The following is an 18,593-nucleotide window of genomic DNA, read 5'->3' on the forward strand; positions in this document are numbered from 1 at the left end:
TCGATTTTCTCAAAAACTATAAGGTCTTTTTAAAAATGTGTTTTTTTCCTCTTATTCCCAATGATCTCCTTAACATATCCTGCAAATTTAGGGTTTCTAGCATTTAAGGTGGATTTGCTATTAATCGTTAAAGTCAGCGGGTTTTTAAATGTGATTTTTTTTTCCTTTGAAACTTTAAAATCGATTTTCTCAAAAACTATAAGGTCTTTTTGAAAAAATTTTTTTTCCTCTTGTAGCCACTGGGGGCCCCTACAGGCTCTGGGGCAATAGCCTCCTTTGGGGCCCTGAGGCCATTGCCTCTAAATTTACTGCTCTCTGTAGTTGGTAAAACTGTAACACTGCCCACAGCCCTGCCTTGCATGCTATGATGAGAAGACTCTGCTGCTCTGGATGCTCAGGAAGGGGGGACCCACTGCTGTAACCTGAGAAGGAACAGGTCTGCGTCTGATCCACTCTGACCAGTATGCTGCAAGCGAGGTAGATCGAAAGCTGTGTTGACATTTTATCTGTGCTGTTCAGATCATCTGTTTCCCTCATCATGTTAGCCATAGATTCAGAAGGGAGAATTCTTAGATTTCCGGGTCCTTTTCAGAGAAGGACCCGCCCTCCCTGTGGGCTAGGTGCTGTCACTGCTGTGTGAGCTTCTGCTTACATTTCCCTGTATCAGGCAGTTGCTTAGTCTTGGAATTTCCACTTGATTTTTCAGGGGTGTTGCAATACTGCCATTCTGCTGTCCGTTTATAATATCAGCTGCATCACTGGGGAAGTCTATTTACTGTGTCAGTACAGCACCCTGCTGCTGCCAGCCGGGCACATCGCTGGACAGGGACTTGTGAGGGCAGCCTGCATGCAAAGTGAAAGCAGCACCTGCACAGCACAGCACTGCATTTCCTGTTGGTTGTTCGTATACATTCCTAGCGAGAATTTCCCTGTATCCACGACCATCCCTGCAGGGTGACAGAACTAGTTGTCACACACGTGTATTGCGGGGAGGTGGTGCTGGGGGCAGTGCTAGCTGCTGAGGGAGGGACAGGCTGTACCTGGACTGTCTGGGACTGGGGAGGATTCCCTGCTGGCTCTGGGCTGGCAGCTCATGTGCGGAAGAAAGAGAAAGGAAACTTGAATGAATACATATCGCCTGGGCTAATATGGATGAACGGAGCCCGCTGGTCGTCTATCCCCTGGGGACACCGGGGAGCCAGGAGGATGAGCAGGTCCGCAGGAACACGGGGCGCCGAGCTGGCTCCAGAAAACTTTCCACCTTCCTGGGAGTCGTGGTGCCCACTTTACTTGCCATGTTCAGTGTGGTGCTTTTCCTTAGGATCGGTATGTTGTATCCTCCCATAACACACCTCTGATTTTCTTTGCTATGACTAACATTGTAATATTTATAAATCTTATTAGTGGAGATGAGTCTACTTTTTGCAATCCTACTTCCTGGACAGTGTTACCTTGATTCAGCAGATACATATAAATATGTGCATTAAGTAAATTTTAAATGTCTCTAAAGAGTTTAATGGAGCTATTTAGAAAGTGTTGATGAATGAATCTTAAAAGTTTTATACATACCAGGGCAGGGGCATAACTTGAAATCGCTGGGCCCCCCTGCAAAACTTTGGATGGGCCCTACAGCTGTTGTTGCTAGAGGGAGGAGTGCGATGGTAGCCCGAGATGAGGGAGGGGGAGAGTCGGGGCCCCCTCCCTGCTGCTGTTTGGGCCCCAGAGCCAGCCCCTCACCCCCAGGCATCTCCCCCTAAGGGCCACCCTGCGGCTGCATTCCTTGCAGGGGCTATTGTTACGCACCTGTACTTGGGGCTTCCTCCAGCCCCATCCACACGGATTGCTCCCACGCCGCCATCCTCAGTCTTCTCCGTCTTCATTAGCGGGTCCCCTAACTTCGGCCAGTCGCGCCAGTCTGAGCAAGCGCAGGCGCTCTCTCCGTCTCTCTCCAGCGGAGAATAGTACTGTGCTTGCAAGAGACGGAGGGACTACACTGTGCTTGCACAGACTGGCCATTAATGTGCACTGATTTTGTCAGTAGTTCAGGTTTCGAAAAGACCTTTCTGCTAAAGGCCTCTTTTCCACGAGCAGTTGATAGGCAGTGAAAAGTCTCTCTACACTCACAACTGCCTGCTGCTGCCTGGTAACTGCTTGCTGAGCACACAGTTCATCTGCCCGTGGAAAAGGGCCCTCATACCTAATTAGCTGCAAACTGCGGGTACAATTATAAAGCAGCGATCATCAGGAAGTACGATTATTGTCTTCACTCTCCTGCTTATGGCCACTTTATAAGTAAGTGGAAAGGTTCTAAAGTGAAAAAGAACAATTAGGCCTCTTTTCCACGAGCAGTTGAACTGTGTGCTCAGCAAGCAGTTACCAGGCAGCAGTGAACAGTTACCAGTAAGCAGTGAGCAGTTACTAGGCAGGAACAAGCAGTTGCGAGGCAGCAGCAAGCAGTTGTGAGAGTTTGAGAGGCATTTCACTGTCTATCAGTGGTCCGTGGAAAGGAGGCCTTAACCGCTATCGGTTGAAAAGGGCGCCTGAGCTGCCTGTATGAAAAGGGCGCCGCCATAGACATCAATGTTATTTCTGGAAATATGGGTTACAAGGTGTAGAAAAGGGCGCCCGAGTTTTGATATGGGCTACACCAGGCGCCTTTTTTGTAGCCGAAGTTTATATGGGCTACACCAGACGCCTTTTTTTGTAGCCGAAGTTTATATGGGCTTCACCAGGCGCCTTTTTTGTAGCCGAAGTTTATATGGGCTTCACCAGGCGCCTTTTTTGTAGCCGAAGTTTATATGGGCTACACCAGGTGCTTTTTTTGTTGTCGAAGTTTATATGGGCTACACCAGGCGCCTTTTTTTTGTAGCCGAAGTTTATATGGGCTACACCAGTCGCCTTTTTGTAGCCGAAGTTTATATGGGCTGCACCAGGCGCCTTTTTTGTACCCGAAGTTTATATAGGCTACACCAAGCGCCTTTTTGTAGCCGAAGTTTATATGGGCTACACCAGGCGCCTTTTTTGTAGCCGAAGTTTATATGGGCTACACCAGGCGCCTTTTTTGTAGCCGAAATTGGTATATATGGGCTACACCAGGCGCCTTTTTTACAGGCGCCCTTTTCATATAAAGCCTACAGGGTTGAGAATTTTTTACATCTGAGCAACTTTCACCTACCATTCATTTGCCAATAACTTTATCACTACTCATCACAATGAATTGATCTATATCTTGTTTTTTCCGCCACCAATTAGGCTTTCTGTGGGTAGTACATTTTGCTAAGAGCCACTTTACTGTAAATGCATTTTAACAGGAAGAATAAGAAAAAAACGGAAAAAAATCATTATTTCTCAGTTTTCAGCCATTATAGTTTTAAAATAATACATGCCTCCATAATTAAAACTCACGTATTGTATTTGCCCATATGTCCCAGGTATTACACCGTTAAAATTATGTCCCTATCACAATGTATCCCGACAATATTTTATTTGGAAATAAAGGTGCATTTTTTCAATTTGCGTCCATCACTATTTAGAAGCCCATAATTTAATAAATCATATTGATATACTCCTTTGCCATGAATATTTAAAAAGTTTAGACCCTTAGGTAACTATTTATGTTTTTTTTTTTTTTTTTATTATTGTAATTTTTTTATTTTATTTTTTATTAAAACTTGTATGTGGGTATTTTTGGTGTGGGAGGTAGACAGGGGATTTTACATGTGTAAAAATTTATTTTATTAAATGTAAGGTGATTTTTGGTGTAGTTTGCTATTTGGCCACAAGATGGCCACAGTCAAAAAGTCCTGGGAGCGATCGAGCTCGCTCCCAGGAAGAAGATAGAAGCAGGGGAACTTTTTGATCTCAGAAAAGCCGCAGCGTCTGAAGAGACGCTGTCGGCTTTTCTCCGGGGGGGGTCCGATCAGTGAAAGGGATTTATAATTGAGACACATTGCTCCCTCTCCGCCTCCCATTCACGCTGCCTGCTAGGCATGGTAGTCCTTTGGCGGAGCGGCGTGCGTCCCGTAACCAGGCAACCTCTCCCAAGTCTTCACATTGGCGGACGTGACACCCGGAAGAGGCGGGGTTTGCCTCCGCATATACCGGATGTTTGCGGCCCGCCTCAGTTACTGGAGCGCAGGGTGACCAAGCGTCTGCAAGGACGCGAAACGGCCGTCGCAAGCCCCAACTGATGCCCAACACCCCCACCTCCCACTCACCACCACCAGCATGAACCAATAGGTGAACACACTCTTGATATGTAACCCACGATGATACAAGTAATGCAATAAAGTAAAGGACGGAAGGTGCCCGGATGTTTTCTTTCTCTTCCTGGTCGTAGCTGCAATCTCTTTTTCAATCCTGGATCCAATGTGCACACGTCCAAGCAAGCAAGACATCAAGGGTTAACGGAGGAATGGTGAGATAGAATTTGTTTTCCTTGTGATCATTTACGTTTTTCTGCATGCAGTGACTTATACATGGGGAGTGCCACTCTACAAGCACTTTATCTATATTGAAAACAAAGGGATTTATAATCCCTTTCATTGATCGCTGGGCTAACGGCCCCCAGCGGGAGCGCGCACGGGGGGGCCCGCGGGAAAATTTTCGTCCAGTTAGGCTGAAGTGGTTAAACAGGTAGCAGTCCACTGCTGTTTTATTTCGGTTTCATAAATAGAATCTCGGATATACAGTGGTGTGAAAAACTATTTGCCCCCTTCCTGATTTCTTATTCTTTTGCATGTTTGTTACACTTAAATGTTTCTGCTCATCAAAAACCGTTAACTATTAGTCAAAGATGACCTAATTGAACACAAAATGCAGTTTTAAATGATGGTTTTTATTATTTAGTGAGAAAAAAAAACCTCCAAATCTACATGGCCCTGTGTGAAAAAGTGATTGCCCCCCCCCCTTGTTAAAAATAACTTAAAGGTGGTTTATTACACCTGAGTTCAATTTCTGTAGTCACCCCCAGGCCTGATTACTGCCACACCTGTTTCAATCAAGATATCACTTAAATAGGAGCTATCTGACACAGAGAAGTAAACCAAAAGCACCTCAAAAGCTAGACATCATGCCAAGATCCAAAGAAATTCAGGAACAAATGAGAACACAAGTACTGTAATTGAAATCTATCAGTCTGGTAAAGGTTATAAAGCCATTTCTAAAGCTTTGGGACTCCAGCAAACCACAGTGAGAGCCATTATCCACAAATGGCAAACACATGGAACAGTGATGAACCTTCCCAGGAGTGGCCGGCCGACCAAAATTACCCCAAGAGCGCAGAGAAAACTCATCCGAGAGGCCACAAAAGATCCCAGGACAACATGTAAAGAACTGCAGGCCTCACTTGCCTCAATTAAGGTCAGTGTTCACGACTCCACCATAAGAAAGAGACTGGGCAAAAACAGCCTGCATGGAAGATATCCAAGGCGCAGACCACTTTTAAGCAAAAAGAACATTAAGGCTCGTCTCAATTTTGCTAAAAAAACATTTCAATGATTGCCAAGACTTTTGAGAACATACCTTGTGGACCGACGAGACAAAAGTTGAACTTTTTGGAAGGTGCGTGTCCCGTTACATCTGGCATAGAAGTAACACAGCATTTCAGCAGAAGAACATCATACCAACAGTAAAATATGGTGGTGGTAGTGTGATGGTCTGGGGTTGGTTTGCTGCTTCAGGACCTGGAAGGCATGCTGTGATAGATGGAACCATGAATTCTACTGTCTGCCAAAAAATCCTGAAGGAGAATGTCTGGCCATCTGTTCGTCAACTCAAGTTGAAGCGATCTTGGGTGCTGCAGCAGGACAATGACCCGAAACACACCAGCAAATTCACCTCTGAATGGCTGAAGAAAAACAAAATGAAGACTTTGGAGAGGCCTAGTCAAAGTCCTGACCTGAATCCTATTGAGATGTTGTGGCATGACCTTAAAAAGGCGGTTCATGCTAGAAAACCCTCAAATAAAGCTGAATTACAACAATTCTGCAAAGATGAGTGGGCCAAAATTCCTCCAGAGTGCTGTAAAAGACTTGTTGCAAGTTATCGCAAATGCTTGATTGCAGTTATTGCTGCTAAGCGTGGCCCAACCAGTTATTAGGTTCAGGGGGCAATTTCTTTTTCACAGAGGGCCATGTAGGTTTTGAGTTTTTTTTCTCACTAAATAATAAAAAACATCATTTAAAACTGCATTTTGTGTTCAATTATGTTATCTTTGACTAATAGTTAACGGTTTTTGATGAGCAGAAACATTTAAGTGTGACAAACATGCAAAAGAATAAGAAATCAGGAAGGGGGCAAATAGTTTTTCACACCACTGTAATCAAGTATTGTTTATTAGGACCTTTGTTCATAGAAATAGGACAATGTTGTCACAATATGGCTGCCTGATCGATCTAGTGAAAAAAAGGGATCAATCAGGTGGCCACGTCGGACATGCTGGAAAATATTGTTCACAAGGGCTTGATCGACTGCACAGCAGTAGTGGCAATCATTATCGCAATGATCGACAGACCCCCGGACTGTCGTGCCCCTCCGCCTGTGTAAGGTGTGCTGAAATCTATTGCAAATCTTTGGACAGTGTGTGGACAGGCAACAGATCCCTTTCGGATCAGATTTGACCAGAGAGGGATCTATCTAATGGTCGATTTGCTCATACATTAAGGCCTCTTTCACCTCTTTCACAGTGGGGCGTTAAAGTCGCACGTTATAAACAATTATAACGCAGACTAACGCACAGCAATACAAAGTCTGTGCGACATTCACAGTGCACACGTTGCGTTGTGTGTAACGTGTAGCAATATTTAGAAAGTGCTGCATGCTGTGCGTTTAGCAATAAATTTGCTGTGTTATGTGTGTTGCACATGCTCAGTAATGTTTATTTTTAAAAATGTAACGCATGCGCTGTTTTTTTTCCATCAGTATGCGACGAAGAAGGCGCACCAAAAGACACATTACGCAGTGCAAAATAACGTCCAATTTCATAACCTACATGCGCTGCGTTAGGGGCACGTTGTGCGACTTTAACGTCGCATCAAACGCAACGTCCCACTGTGAAAGAGGCCTTAGTGATGTATGGCCAGCTTTAGGTGCCTTTCCAGAAATCCAGCTTTGCCCACTTGACATTAGATTAGTTGCCAGCACCTCTCTATGCCAAAGCCTCTAGCTTAGTACTATTTACTGCAGTACAATGCTGATGCCTCACTCTTGTTCTGGTGGTGGCAAAGTTCCCTGCCCCCACTCTTCCTGAATGATACTGTAGGTCTAATGCTGGGAATACACAATGAGATTCTTCAGCAGATTTACTGTCCGATCGATTTTATGATCGATTTTCGAATTGATTTCCATTCACTTCTATGAGAAATCGATCAGAAAAGCAATCGAAAATAAGATCGGACCTGTCGGAAATTATCTATCGAACCATATGCCAAAAAATCTCATGGTGTATTCCCAGCATTACATTTATAATAGATTTTCATTAGATTTTATGTTTTCATTATTATTAATATTATTGATTTACAAGGCGCCAACATATTCTGTGGCACTGTACAAAGTAAGAAACAAACTGGTACATAATAATACAATGGTATACACCAATATACAAAATACAGAGTTGGTACAAAATACAGAATCAGTATGAAATACAGAATTGGTAATTACAGTGACAATGGGACTGTGTGATGCGGGGGGCGGTTAGGCGAAGTTCATTGGAAGAGCGGAGTGAGCGGCTAGGTGTGTACCTCTGAGTAAGATCGGAAATGTAGGTTGGACAGGTTTTGTAGACAGATTTGTAGGTCAGACACAGTATCTTGAATCTGATTCTGGACTGGATAGGAAGCCAGTGGAGGGATTCGAGGAGGGGATCCCCCATGGTGGAGCGATGGGAGCAGTGGATAATTCTGGCTGCTGCATTCATGATGGACTGCAGTGGGGCTGTTCGGGTCATAGGGAGACCAGACAGCAGGGCATTGCAGTAGTCAAGGCGGGAAATTAGGAGGGCATGGATGAGGAGTTTGGTGGTGGCAGAGGTCAGGAAAGGGCGAATCTTACAGATGTTACGAAGGTGGAAGTTGCAGGACTTTGTGGGGTTTTGGATGTGGGGAGTGAAGGAGAAATAATGAGTTTTCAGGAAGTGTTTAAAGGGACTCCGAGCAGTAGATAAATACAAAATCGGAACTTACCGGGGGTTTCTCCAGCCCATCGTAGGTCGGGAGGTCCCTTGGCGTCCCTCTGGCTCTTCTCCCAGGACCTGGCCAGAAATGGCTCCCGGCGACACTGGGCCTGAATGTAGGGCTCCTTCTTCCTGAAAGGTGACGTCAGTCGTCACCACGCCGGCCGCCTCGCGTCATCACGGCGGCCGGCGTGACAGTATGGCGCATGCGCGATTATAACGTGCATGCGCAGTACTGTCACGCCGGGCGCCGTGATTAAACCGCGCATGTGCAGTACTGTCATGCCGGCTGCCGTGATGACGCGAGGCGGCCGTCGTGGTGACGACTCACGTTACCTTTCCGAAAGAAGGAGCTCGACACTCGGGCCCAGTGTCGCCAGGAGCCGCCGGGAGCCATTTCTGGCCAGGCTCTGGGAGAAGAGCCAGAGGGACCTACCGACCTACGATGGGCTGGAGAAAGCCCCAGGTAATTTCCGATTTTGTATTTATTTACTGCTCGGAGTCCCTTTAACCATTTCAGCCTGTGGGTTGTTTTCACCTATGGACGAGAGGAATTTTCACATTTGAGTGCTACTCCCTTTCATTCTCCAATAACTTTATCACTACTTATTACAACTAAATGATCTATACCTTGTTTTTTCACCACCAATTAGGCTTTCTTTGGGTGGTACATTATGCTAAGTATTATTTTATTCTAAAAACATTTTAATGGGTATAATAAGAAAAAAAAAATATTTCTCAGTTTTGGCCATTATAGTTTTAAAATAAAATGTAAAACTGTGGATAAAAGCCACACATTTTATTTTCCTATTTGTGCCGTTTATTGCAACATTTAAATTATAACCCTAGTAGAATGTATGGTGACAATATTTTATTTGAAAATAAAGGTAAATTTTTTTTAGTTTTACATCCATCACTAATTACAAGCACATAATTTAATAATAATATACCCTCTTAACATACATATTAAAACATTTTTAGTCCCTAATGTCTGTAGGTGTAATTTTACTTTTTTGGCCACAAGATGTCCTTAAGCATTATTTTCTATTGCGTACTATAAGTACGCAAATAGGAAGTAATGCATGCGTGTGTTACTTTGGGAGTGACGCAGGCATCTCATTGATGTCGGCCATCATGGGGACCTAGAGGGTAAATTAATGAATGGGAACAAAGTTCCCATTCATTAATCTAACGATCGGTGGCAGGAACGAGCAAGCAGGAGGGAGCACAGCGACACAATCGCTACTAAATCTGAGAATGATCACTGTTTTTAAACAAAAACAGTTATCATTCTCACTGTACAAGAACGGATTGGCTGAGGGGACCTCGCTCTGTCCACTGCTACCAATCCCTCCTGACTCCGGGGACCATCGCAATAGTGGGCTTCCGCCCACACGTTCATGTACGCAGCCCCACAAACTGCACGGACTTGAGTCCCTGCGGCTGTAGCAGCACCAGCTCCGGACGTAAGGCTCACGTCCGTGCGGCTGAAAAGGTTAAAGGTAACAAAGGTTGGAGAGTGACAGATGTGTAGTGGAAGGGCATTCCAGAGGAGGGGTGAAGCACGTGCCAAATCTTGTATATGTGAATGCGAGGAGGTAAATCTAGAGGAGGACAAAAAGTCATGAGCAGATCTGAAATTGCGATTGGGTTGTTATCTGGAAACTATTCATTGAATCTATCTGATCTATTCAGTACATTATGTGTGCCTAACTCAGGGTTGCCCATTGCATCAATCATGATCTACCAGTAGATCGCAGTCAGACGCTCAATTAGTGAAGCCAGACCTGCTGGGAGGGGCCAAGGAGACTGACACTTTGCTCTCGTGCTGTGACTGTCTGGCTTTGCACTGTCAGCATGTGGTGCCAGCCAATCACATGGTGAGAGCTCAGTGACAGTGTCCTTGGCCCCTCTCAGCAGGTCATATGCAGCAAATGAGGGCTGCAATTGTGTCAAAAATAACGCAGTGAGGGAGAGAAGTCTATGCCGGACACTCTGCAGAGGAATGGAGCTACTGCTGTGCTGCATCTGCGGGTGAAATCAAGCCAGATAAAATCCATAATATATCAGGCACTGCATTACTTACTTTCAGACCCCCCCCCCTTGACTCGGATGTTTCCGAACTAGCTCTCGAGTGGGAAAAGTGTGGGTACCCCTGGTCGAACTTTACATTTACAGTTTGTGAGCACTGAAGAAGACAAGTGCACTTCCTGGAGTTCCACTTTAATATCATTGTCTGATTGTGTATAGCCACACTATTTATTCCATTTGGGCACCTGTTTGCTGCATGTTTCTGTTTACATTTGACCAGTCAGCGTATTTGTAAACAGCATTAAAATCGACATTTGTTTTTGGGTTTTTTTCTCACTTTTTTTTAACCATATCCGCTAGACTGTGCAAATATGTCTTGGCTAACTTGATGTGTTGCAAGGAAGCAGAGAAGTGACAATCTAAACCGTTTCTAGCAAATCTTCTGGTATGGGTTGTGGAAGCTTTGTGCAGCACTGTTGGACAGCACCTGCTCATAGGAGCTGGCAGTGTGTTTCTGTAGACCGGAAGAACACATGACTAGTACCTGTACAGACTGGTCATCATCTCTGTTACATTGATTTATGGTTATTTCCTGCTAAATAGTAAAGTGCCTGAGAGACAGCTAGTCTGCAGAGCCTTCATGCTTGGTACACACAGGGCCAGATTTCTGCAAAGGCCACAAAGGCCTTGGGTGATAAAATCAAAAGGGCGACAGGGCGACCGGACTTGGAGAGAGAAGTGGTCATATGTCAAAGTAAAACCTTCTCTTCTGGTCCATAGCGCCACCCTCCCCTCCCCCCCCTTGCTGCACTGATGCCTGAATTTCAGAGTTCCCAATCCCTGCATCTCTCTCACTTCCTAGTGTGTTATGACAGTCAGCATCTTCTGTCACCTGATCTCATCCTCTGTACGATGGACATACAAGCTGCTGTGAGAAGTGCCAGGGGTTTATAGTAGAGACCAGACAAAATTGTGTTTGGGTGAGTTCTAATGCACACATTCACAGGCGAAATATCAGCTCTGCTAGTTTCCTCTCCATCCCCTTCAGCTGTAAGACTGACTCCAGTGCTGTTAATGACCTTATCAGAACCTTAAATTTATGATTGGCCTTTTTTTGCTCAGCCAAGCGGCAGTCAATTGCTTTGTGCACGCCGCTCATCGCACCCGTGATGTCATATCTGCGGCCCTCCGCCTTCCCGCATAGCAACAGAACGCCCCATCAGCTATACATCTGACATCTGACTTTGCGTCTGTGCTGCATTGGCCTAGTAATGTTGAGCCAAACCGGTCATGGACTGCTAACGGGGACTGGGAAGAGAACGGGATGGCACTATAGAACCCAGAGCCTTCCCTCTCTTTAGGGGAGTATCTGTTTTTTATTTTCATTCTCTCTTCAGACTCCCTTTAAGACACTTCACTTGTTATCTATGCAAAAGAAACCCGCCAACACTAACCTTCCCCCTACCTAGACCTAACATTCCACCATCTATGACTAACAATAACCTACCCCCTATCTACGCCTGACACTTTACACTAACCTCTCACCATCTATGTCTAACACTAACCTACCCCCTACCTACGCCTGACAGTAACCTCCCACCATAACACTAACCTACCCCCTACCTACGCCTGACAGTAACCTCCCACCATAACACTAACCTACCCCCTACCTAGACCTAACCTTCCACCATCTATGTCTAACACTAACCTACCCCCTACCTACGCCTGATAGTAACCTCCCACCATAACACTAACCTACCCACTACCTAGACCTAACTTTCCACCATCTTTTCCTAACACTAACCTACACCTGACACCTAACACTAACCTCTCATGATCTATGCCTAACACTGACCTACCCCCTACCTATGCCTGGCACCTTACTCTAACCTCTCACCATCTATGCCTAACACTAACCTACACCTACCTATGCCTGACACCTTACACTGACCTCTCATCATATGTGCCTAACACTAACCTACCCCCTACCTACGCCTGACACCTTACACTAACCTCTCACCATCTGTGTTTAATACTAACCTACCCCTACCTATGCCTGACACCTTACACTGACCTCTCACCATATGTGCCTAACACTAACCTACCCCATACCTACACCTGAAACCTTACACTAACCTCTCGCCATCTGTGTCTAACACTAACTTACCTCCTACCTATGCCTGACACCTTACACTAACCTCTCCCCATCTATGCCTAACACTAACCTCTCCCCATTCATGCCTAACACTAACCTACCCCTACCTATGCCTGACACCTTACACTGACCTCTCACCATATGTGCCTAACACTAACCTACCCCCTACCTACACCTGACACCTTACACTAGGGGTCTGAAACTCAATTTACCTGGGGGCCGCAGGAGGCAAAGTCAGGATGAGGCTGTGCCACATAAGGGATTTCACGGAAAAAGTCCTCAAATGTCATTATTAACAGTTTTAATTATTTCTTCTGAACATGAAGTGTCCGAACTATTTTACCTTATAGTCCGCTTCAGTGCTCCCATTACAAGTAATCCGCCATATCCTTACCGCAAAACGAGGGCTGCAGAGCCCCCAAATCCCCCGGGGGGAAATATTTCCTGGAAGGGGCAGAGCTTTCAGCTTCAGCTCTGCCCCTCCTGACTTCAATTGCGGCGGATCGCTGCCTCTGCCCGCCCCTCTCACTCTTCCTTCACAGAGAGGGGCGGGGAGAGGCGGCGATCCGTGCGGTGATTGACATCAGGAGGCGCAGAGCTATAGCTGGAAGCTATGCCCCTCAGCGCAGTCCTGGATGTTTGCCCGCGGGATTTGGGGGGCTCTGCAGCCCTCGTTTAGCGGCAGGGATGCGGCGGATTACTTGGGAGCACTGAAGAGAACTATAAGGTAAAATAGGCCAAAATAGTTCGCTTCAGTGTCTCTTTTGCTGGCGCGGGCCACAAAGTATTGTATCGAGGGCTGCAAATGGCCCTCGGGCCGCGAGTTTGAGACCCCTGCCTTACACTAACCTCTCTTCATCTATGCCTAATGCTAACCTTAGTACCCCTACCTATGCCGGACACCTTACACTAACCTCTCACCATCTATGCCTAACACTAACCTACCCCTACCTATGCCTGACAGTAACCACCCGCCATAACACTAACCTAACCCCTACCTAGACCTAACCTCCCACCATCTATGTTTAAAACATAGATGGTGGGAGGTTAGGTCTAGGTAGGGGTTACCTACCTAGACCGGACTTTGCTGGAAAGCACAGCTCTCATGTTTGTTATTTTCCTTCATATGTATCTGTAATGCTGCCTTTCCTTCTACTATGCACTTTAGCACCCTAAGCACTTACATATTTTGCCCTGATGACGGCTCCATTTTTTGGAGTTGAAACATGTCATTATTAGTGGGGGGTCTTTAATTCTTATATGTTAGAAAGTAATTCAGCATAACTACTCATGGTGCAGGGTTGAACCCACAGAAAGTCTGGATGTATTAAGACATAACAGCTTTTCTTGTGACCAAAACGATTGTACAATCCAACCATGTTATTGAACAAAATTAAGAATAGACCTTGTTTTTAGGGAAATTACCTACAGTAAGTGGTCTGATTTTCAAAGCTGATCGAAAGCAAAGTGCAACCCCTACGCCCCTGCGTTCTTTCCTGTTGCAGTGTATCACAGAATAGTTTATAGGCACGGCGGCCTCCAGGGTGGGGCCAATTGGTTCAGAAAGCCAGGTCTCTGTCAGGCAGGCCAGATCAGAAGACTCTATTAGATCATGTATGATTGCTGTTTTGTAGTTTATGGATCTGACATTACAGAGAACAGCCTTGATGGGGTTACCTTTGGTGCTGAGGTCTGTTATTGAGGACTCCAGGAGAGAACAGTCTCCAGATGTGTGGCTGTCATCTCTGCTGGATTTTGCTGGAACTTTTAAGGTTGTTGTCTGTGTGTACTCTGTAGAATTTGTCACAGAGTTATTTTGGTTCTGCAGTAAGGAACTTCTTTTTCCACATCCTCTGGACCCTCTTTTGGTTTTTCTGAGGATTCCAACAGACTTACCGTATTTTTCAGACCATAACACGCACTTTTTCCCCCCAAAGAGAGGGAGAAAATATTGGTGCGTCTTATGGTCCGAATGTGCCAATACAGACTTGCCTCCCCTTAAGAAGTGGTAGTGGAACATTCCGATCTGATTGTCGGCAATGTCCCCAGGCGTTTATTGTACTTTCCCCGGCTCATCCTGGCTGCTTATGCGGATATGAGTAGCCTAATAAGCCTGTGTCCGTATAGCGGTGCCCCCCAGTGTCCTTATAGTTGTGCCCCCCAGTGTCCTTATAGTGGTCACTAATACGTCACTAATGCGGAAGTGAAGAGGGGAATACTTTGCTTGCGAGCGCGAACCCCGAGTCAACGACTTTACAACGAGGATTACCGATACTCACAGCGGCATCATGGGGTAAGCCTCACGCCACACAAGAGGCATCCTGGACAGAGGGGATTAGGGACGGGGCTCAGGGAAGCCGACATGAGAACACCAGGGTACAGGTACCGGGGTAAATAAGGACACGGGGTACAGATACAGATATAAGGACACTGGGGCACTGCTATAAGGACACTGGGGGGCACATATAATGACACTGGGCACAGCTATAAGGACACTGGGGGGCACCGCTATAATGACACTGGGGGGCACAGCTATAAGGACATTGGGGGGCACAGCTATAAGGACACTGGGCACAGCTATAAGGACACTGGGCACAGCTATAAGGACACTGGGGGCACAGATAAGGGCACTGGGCACAGCTATGACACTGGGGGCACAGATAAGGGCACTGGGGGCACAGCTATAAGGACACTGGGGGCACAGCTATAAGGACACTGGGGGCACAGCTATAAGGACACTGGGGGCACAGCTGTAAGGACACTGGGCACAGCTATAAGGACATGGGCAGCTATAAGGACACTGAGCACAGCTATAAGGACACTTGGGGCACAGCTATAAGGACACTGGGGGCACAGCTATATGGACACTGGGGGCACAGCTATAAGGACATGGTCAGCTATAAGGACACTGGGGGCACAGCTTTAAGGACACTGGGGGCACAGCTATAAGGACACTGGGGGCACAGCTGTAAGGACACTGGGCACAGCTATAAGGACATGGGCAGCTATAAGGACACTGAGCACAGCTATAAGGACACTTGGGGCACAGCTATAAGGACACTGGGGGCACAGCTATATGGACACTGGGGGCACAGCTATAAGGACATGGTCAACTATAAGTACACTGGGGGCACAGCTATAAGGACACTGGGGGCACAGCTATAAGGACACTGGGGGCACAGCTATAAGGATACTGGGGGCACAGCTATATGGACACTGGGGGCACAGCTATAAGGACATGGGCAGCTATAAGGACACTGAGCACAGCTATAAGGACACTTGGGGCACAGCTATAAGGATACTGGGGGCACAGCTATATGGACACTGGGGGCACAGCTATAAGGACATGGTCAGCTATAAGGACACTGGGGGCACAGCTATAAGGATTCTGGGGGCACAGCTATAAGGATTCTGGGGGCACAGCTATAAGGATTCTGGGGGCACAACTATAAGGACACTGGGGGCACAGCTATAAGGATTCTGGGGGCACAGCTATATGGACACTGGGGGCACAGCTATAAGGACACTGGGGGCACAGCTATATGGACACTTGGGGCACAGCTATAAGGATACTGGGGGCACAGCAGTAAGGACACTGGGGGCACAGCTATAAGGACATGGGCAGCTATAAGGACACTGAGCACAGCTATAAAGACACTTGGGGCACAGCTATAAGGACACTGGGGGCACAGCTATATGGACACTGGGAGCACAGCTATAAGGACATGGTCAGCTATAAGTACACTGGGGGCACAGCTATAAGGACACTGGGGGCACAGCTATAAGGATACTGGGGGCACAGCTATATGGACACTGGGGGCACAGCTATAAGGACACTGAGTACAGCTATAAGGACACTTGGGGCACAGCTATAAGGATACTGGGGGCACAGCTATATGGACACTGGGGGCACAGCTATAAGGACATGGTCAGCTATAAGGACACTGGGGGCACAGCTATAAGGATTCTGGGGGCACAGCTATAAGGATTCTGGGGGCACAGCTATAAGGATTCTGGGGGCACAGCTATAAGGATTCTGGGGGCACAGCTATAAGGATTCTGGGGGCACAGCTATAAGGACACTGGGGGCACAACTATAAGGACACTGGGGGCACAGCTATAAGGATTCTGAGGGCACAGCTATAAGGACACTGGGGGCACAGCTATAAGGACACTGGGGGCACAGCTATATGGACACTGGGGGCACAGCTATAAGGACACTCGGGGCACAGCTATAAGGACACTGGGGGCACAGCTATAAGGATTCTGGGGGCACAGCTATATGGACACTGGGGGCACAGCTATAAGGACATGGTCAGCTATAAGGACACTGGGGGCACAGCTATAAGGACACCGGGGGCACATATAAGGAAACAGGGGGCAAAGATAAGGACACATCAGGCACATATAAGGACACAGGGGGCAGAGATAAAGACACAGGGAGCACATATGAGGACACGGGGACAGAGAAGGCCACAAGCAGGGCAGAAGAGGACAGAAAGGAGACACAAAAAGTACAAAGGGGACACAGGGACACATAATAATTAAGGGAGGAAGAAGATCCACAAGATGCCCCTGCACCATGGATGCACCAGGTTTAGTATATATTATTTTTCCTGGTTTTTGTCCTCTAAACCTGGGTGCGTCTTATGGTCCGGAGCGTCTTATGGTCCAAAAAATACGGTAAGTAGAATTATGGTTGATTTGTCAATTGGAAAAATATTTCTTGGTTGGTATACAGAGAGAAGTGTCTCTGCTGAATATTAAAGTTTACACATTAGAATGGACAAAAGAGACAGCTCAGGTCTCCTGCTGAGATAGGCCCCATTTAGAGTCAAGGTGTGAACTTTTTCAGCTCCAGCTTTGGTATCCTGCAGAGATCAAAGGGCCTGTGTAGACTGAATTGTCCTTAAAGAGAATCTGAAGGGAGTATAAAACTTCTTCTCTTATATTCAGCAGGGGCATGTGTGCCCCTGCTAAACCGCCGCTACCGCGCCGCACAACGGGAGTCCCTTACCCCCCAAATCCTGTCGTGGAGTCTCGGGGATCTCTTCCGCATTGAGGCAGGGCTAACCGCTGCAGCCCTGCCTCACGCGCGTCTGTAAGCGCATATCTCCGCCTCTCCCCCGCCCCTCTCAGTCGTCCTTCACTGAGAGGGGAGAGGCGGCGATGCGCCACTGATAGACGCGCTGTGAGGCAGGGCTGCAGCCGTTAGCCCTGCCTCTAGGAGCAGCAAAATCTACGACCAAGTTGGCCGTAGATTTTGCAGGGGGGGGGGGGGGGGAATTGGGGGGTAAGGGACCCCCGTTGTGCGGCGGGATAGCGGCGGTTTAGCAGGGGCACACATGCCCCTGCTGAATAGAAGAAGCGAGTTTTTTACTCGCTTCAGTGTCTCTTTAAACAGAGATGTATGGATGGACAGCATGGAATTGAAAACACAGTTCCTTTTTTAGGAATTTGAAGATATTATATAAAACATATGTAGAAAAATAGTCTACTGAGCATAGATGCTGTAGATAATCAATGAAAGTTACTCATAGGATGGAGAGAGGGTGGCACAAAGAGTCCGAAAGTCTTTAAAGTCTCACTTCAATTCCAAGGAAGGTGTGCAGTGTACAGCAGTGGGTGATTCCAAGGAAGATCCAATCATGCTTAAATCTCTGCCATCCCAAGTAATCGAGGTGTTCTGAAAGGTTGTAGGTGTTGCTGGAGAAGTGATGCATTATAATCCTCTTAAATTTGGGTCCAGTCTTCCCATTAAGAGGTTTAAAGTAGCAGAAATGGGATGTAATGTCTGGAGCAGCCTTAAGGTGGCCATACACTGGTCAATTTGCCATCAGATCGACCAGCAGATAGATCCCTCTCTGATCGGATCTGATCAGAGAAGGATCATATGGCTGCATTTGCTGCAAACAGATTGTGAATTGATTTCAGCATGAAATTGATTCACCATCCGTGGAGCTGCCACTGAAACCGCCCCCCCGCCAGCTATACATTCCCTGATCTGGCCGGCACAACTCCCCCGGTCTCCGCTGTCTCTTCTCCGGTCTGGGCTCCTCCAGCTTCACTTTCATTCCTGCCGGGGGAACTTTAAACAGTAGAGGGCGCTCTACTGTTTAAGAAGAAGTGAAGCCTGCTGGACTCGGAGCCCAGCGCGGAGACGGAGCAGCGGTGACCAGGGGACTTGCGCCAGCCGGGGCAGGTAATGTATTACCGCTGTATTGCGTCGGTCGTCGG

The 18,593-nt window shown here is 46.9% G+C and overlaps 1 protein-coding gene across 1 annotated transcript in view; it reads left to right on the plus strand.

Annotated features, from left to right (window-relative positions):
* The first annotated feature begins 830 nt into the window (after window positions 1-830).
* Window positions 831-18,593, plus strand: part of LOC137570632 (solute carrier family 12 member 9-like) — a 366,074-nt gene continuing 348,311 nt past the window's right edge. The window contains exon 1 of the mRNA XM_068279330.1: window positions 831-1,326. Within this exon, the coding sequence (XP_068135431.1) occupies window positions 1,149-1,326 (178 nt within the window). The 5' untranslated portion in view covers window positions 831-1,148. The remainder of the gene's footprint in view (window positions 1,327-18,593) is intronic.

The sequence above is a fragment of the Hyperolius riggenbachi genome, chromosome 4, assembly GCF_040937935.1.
Source record: "Hyperolius riggenbachi isolate aHypRig1 chromosome 4, aHypRig1.pri, whole genome shotgun sequence".
Classification (NCBI taxonomy): Eukaryota; Metazoa; Chordata; class Amphibia; order Anura; family Hyperoliidae; genus Hyperolius; species Hyperolius riggenbachi.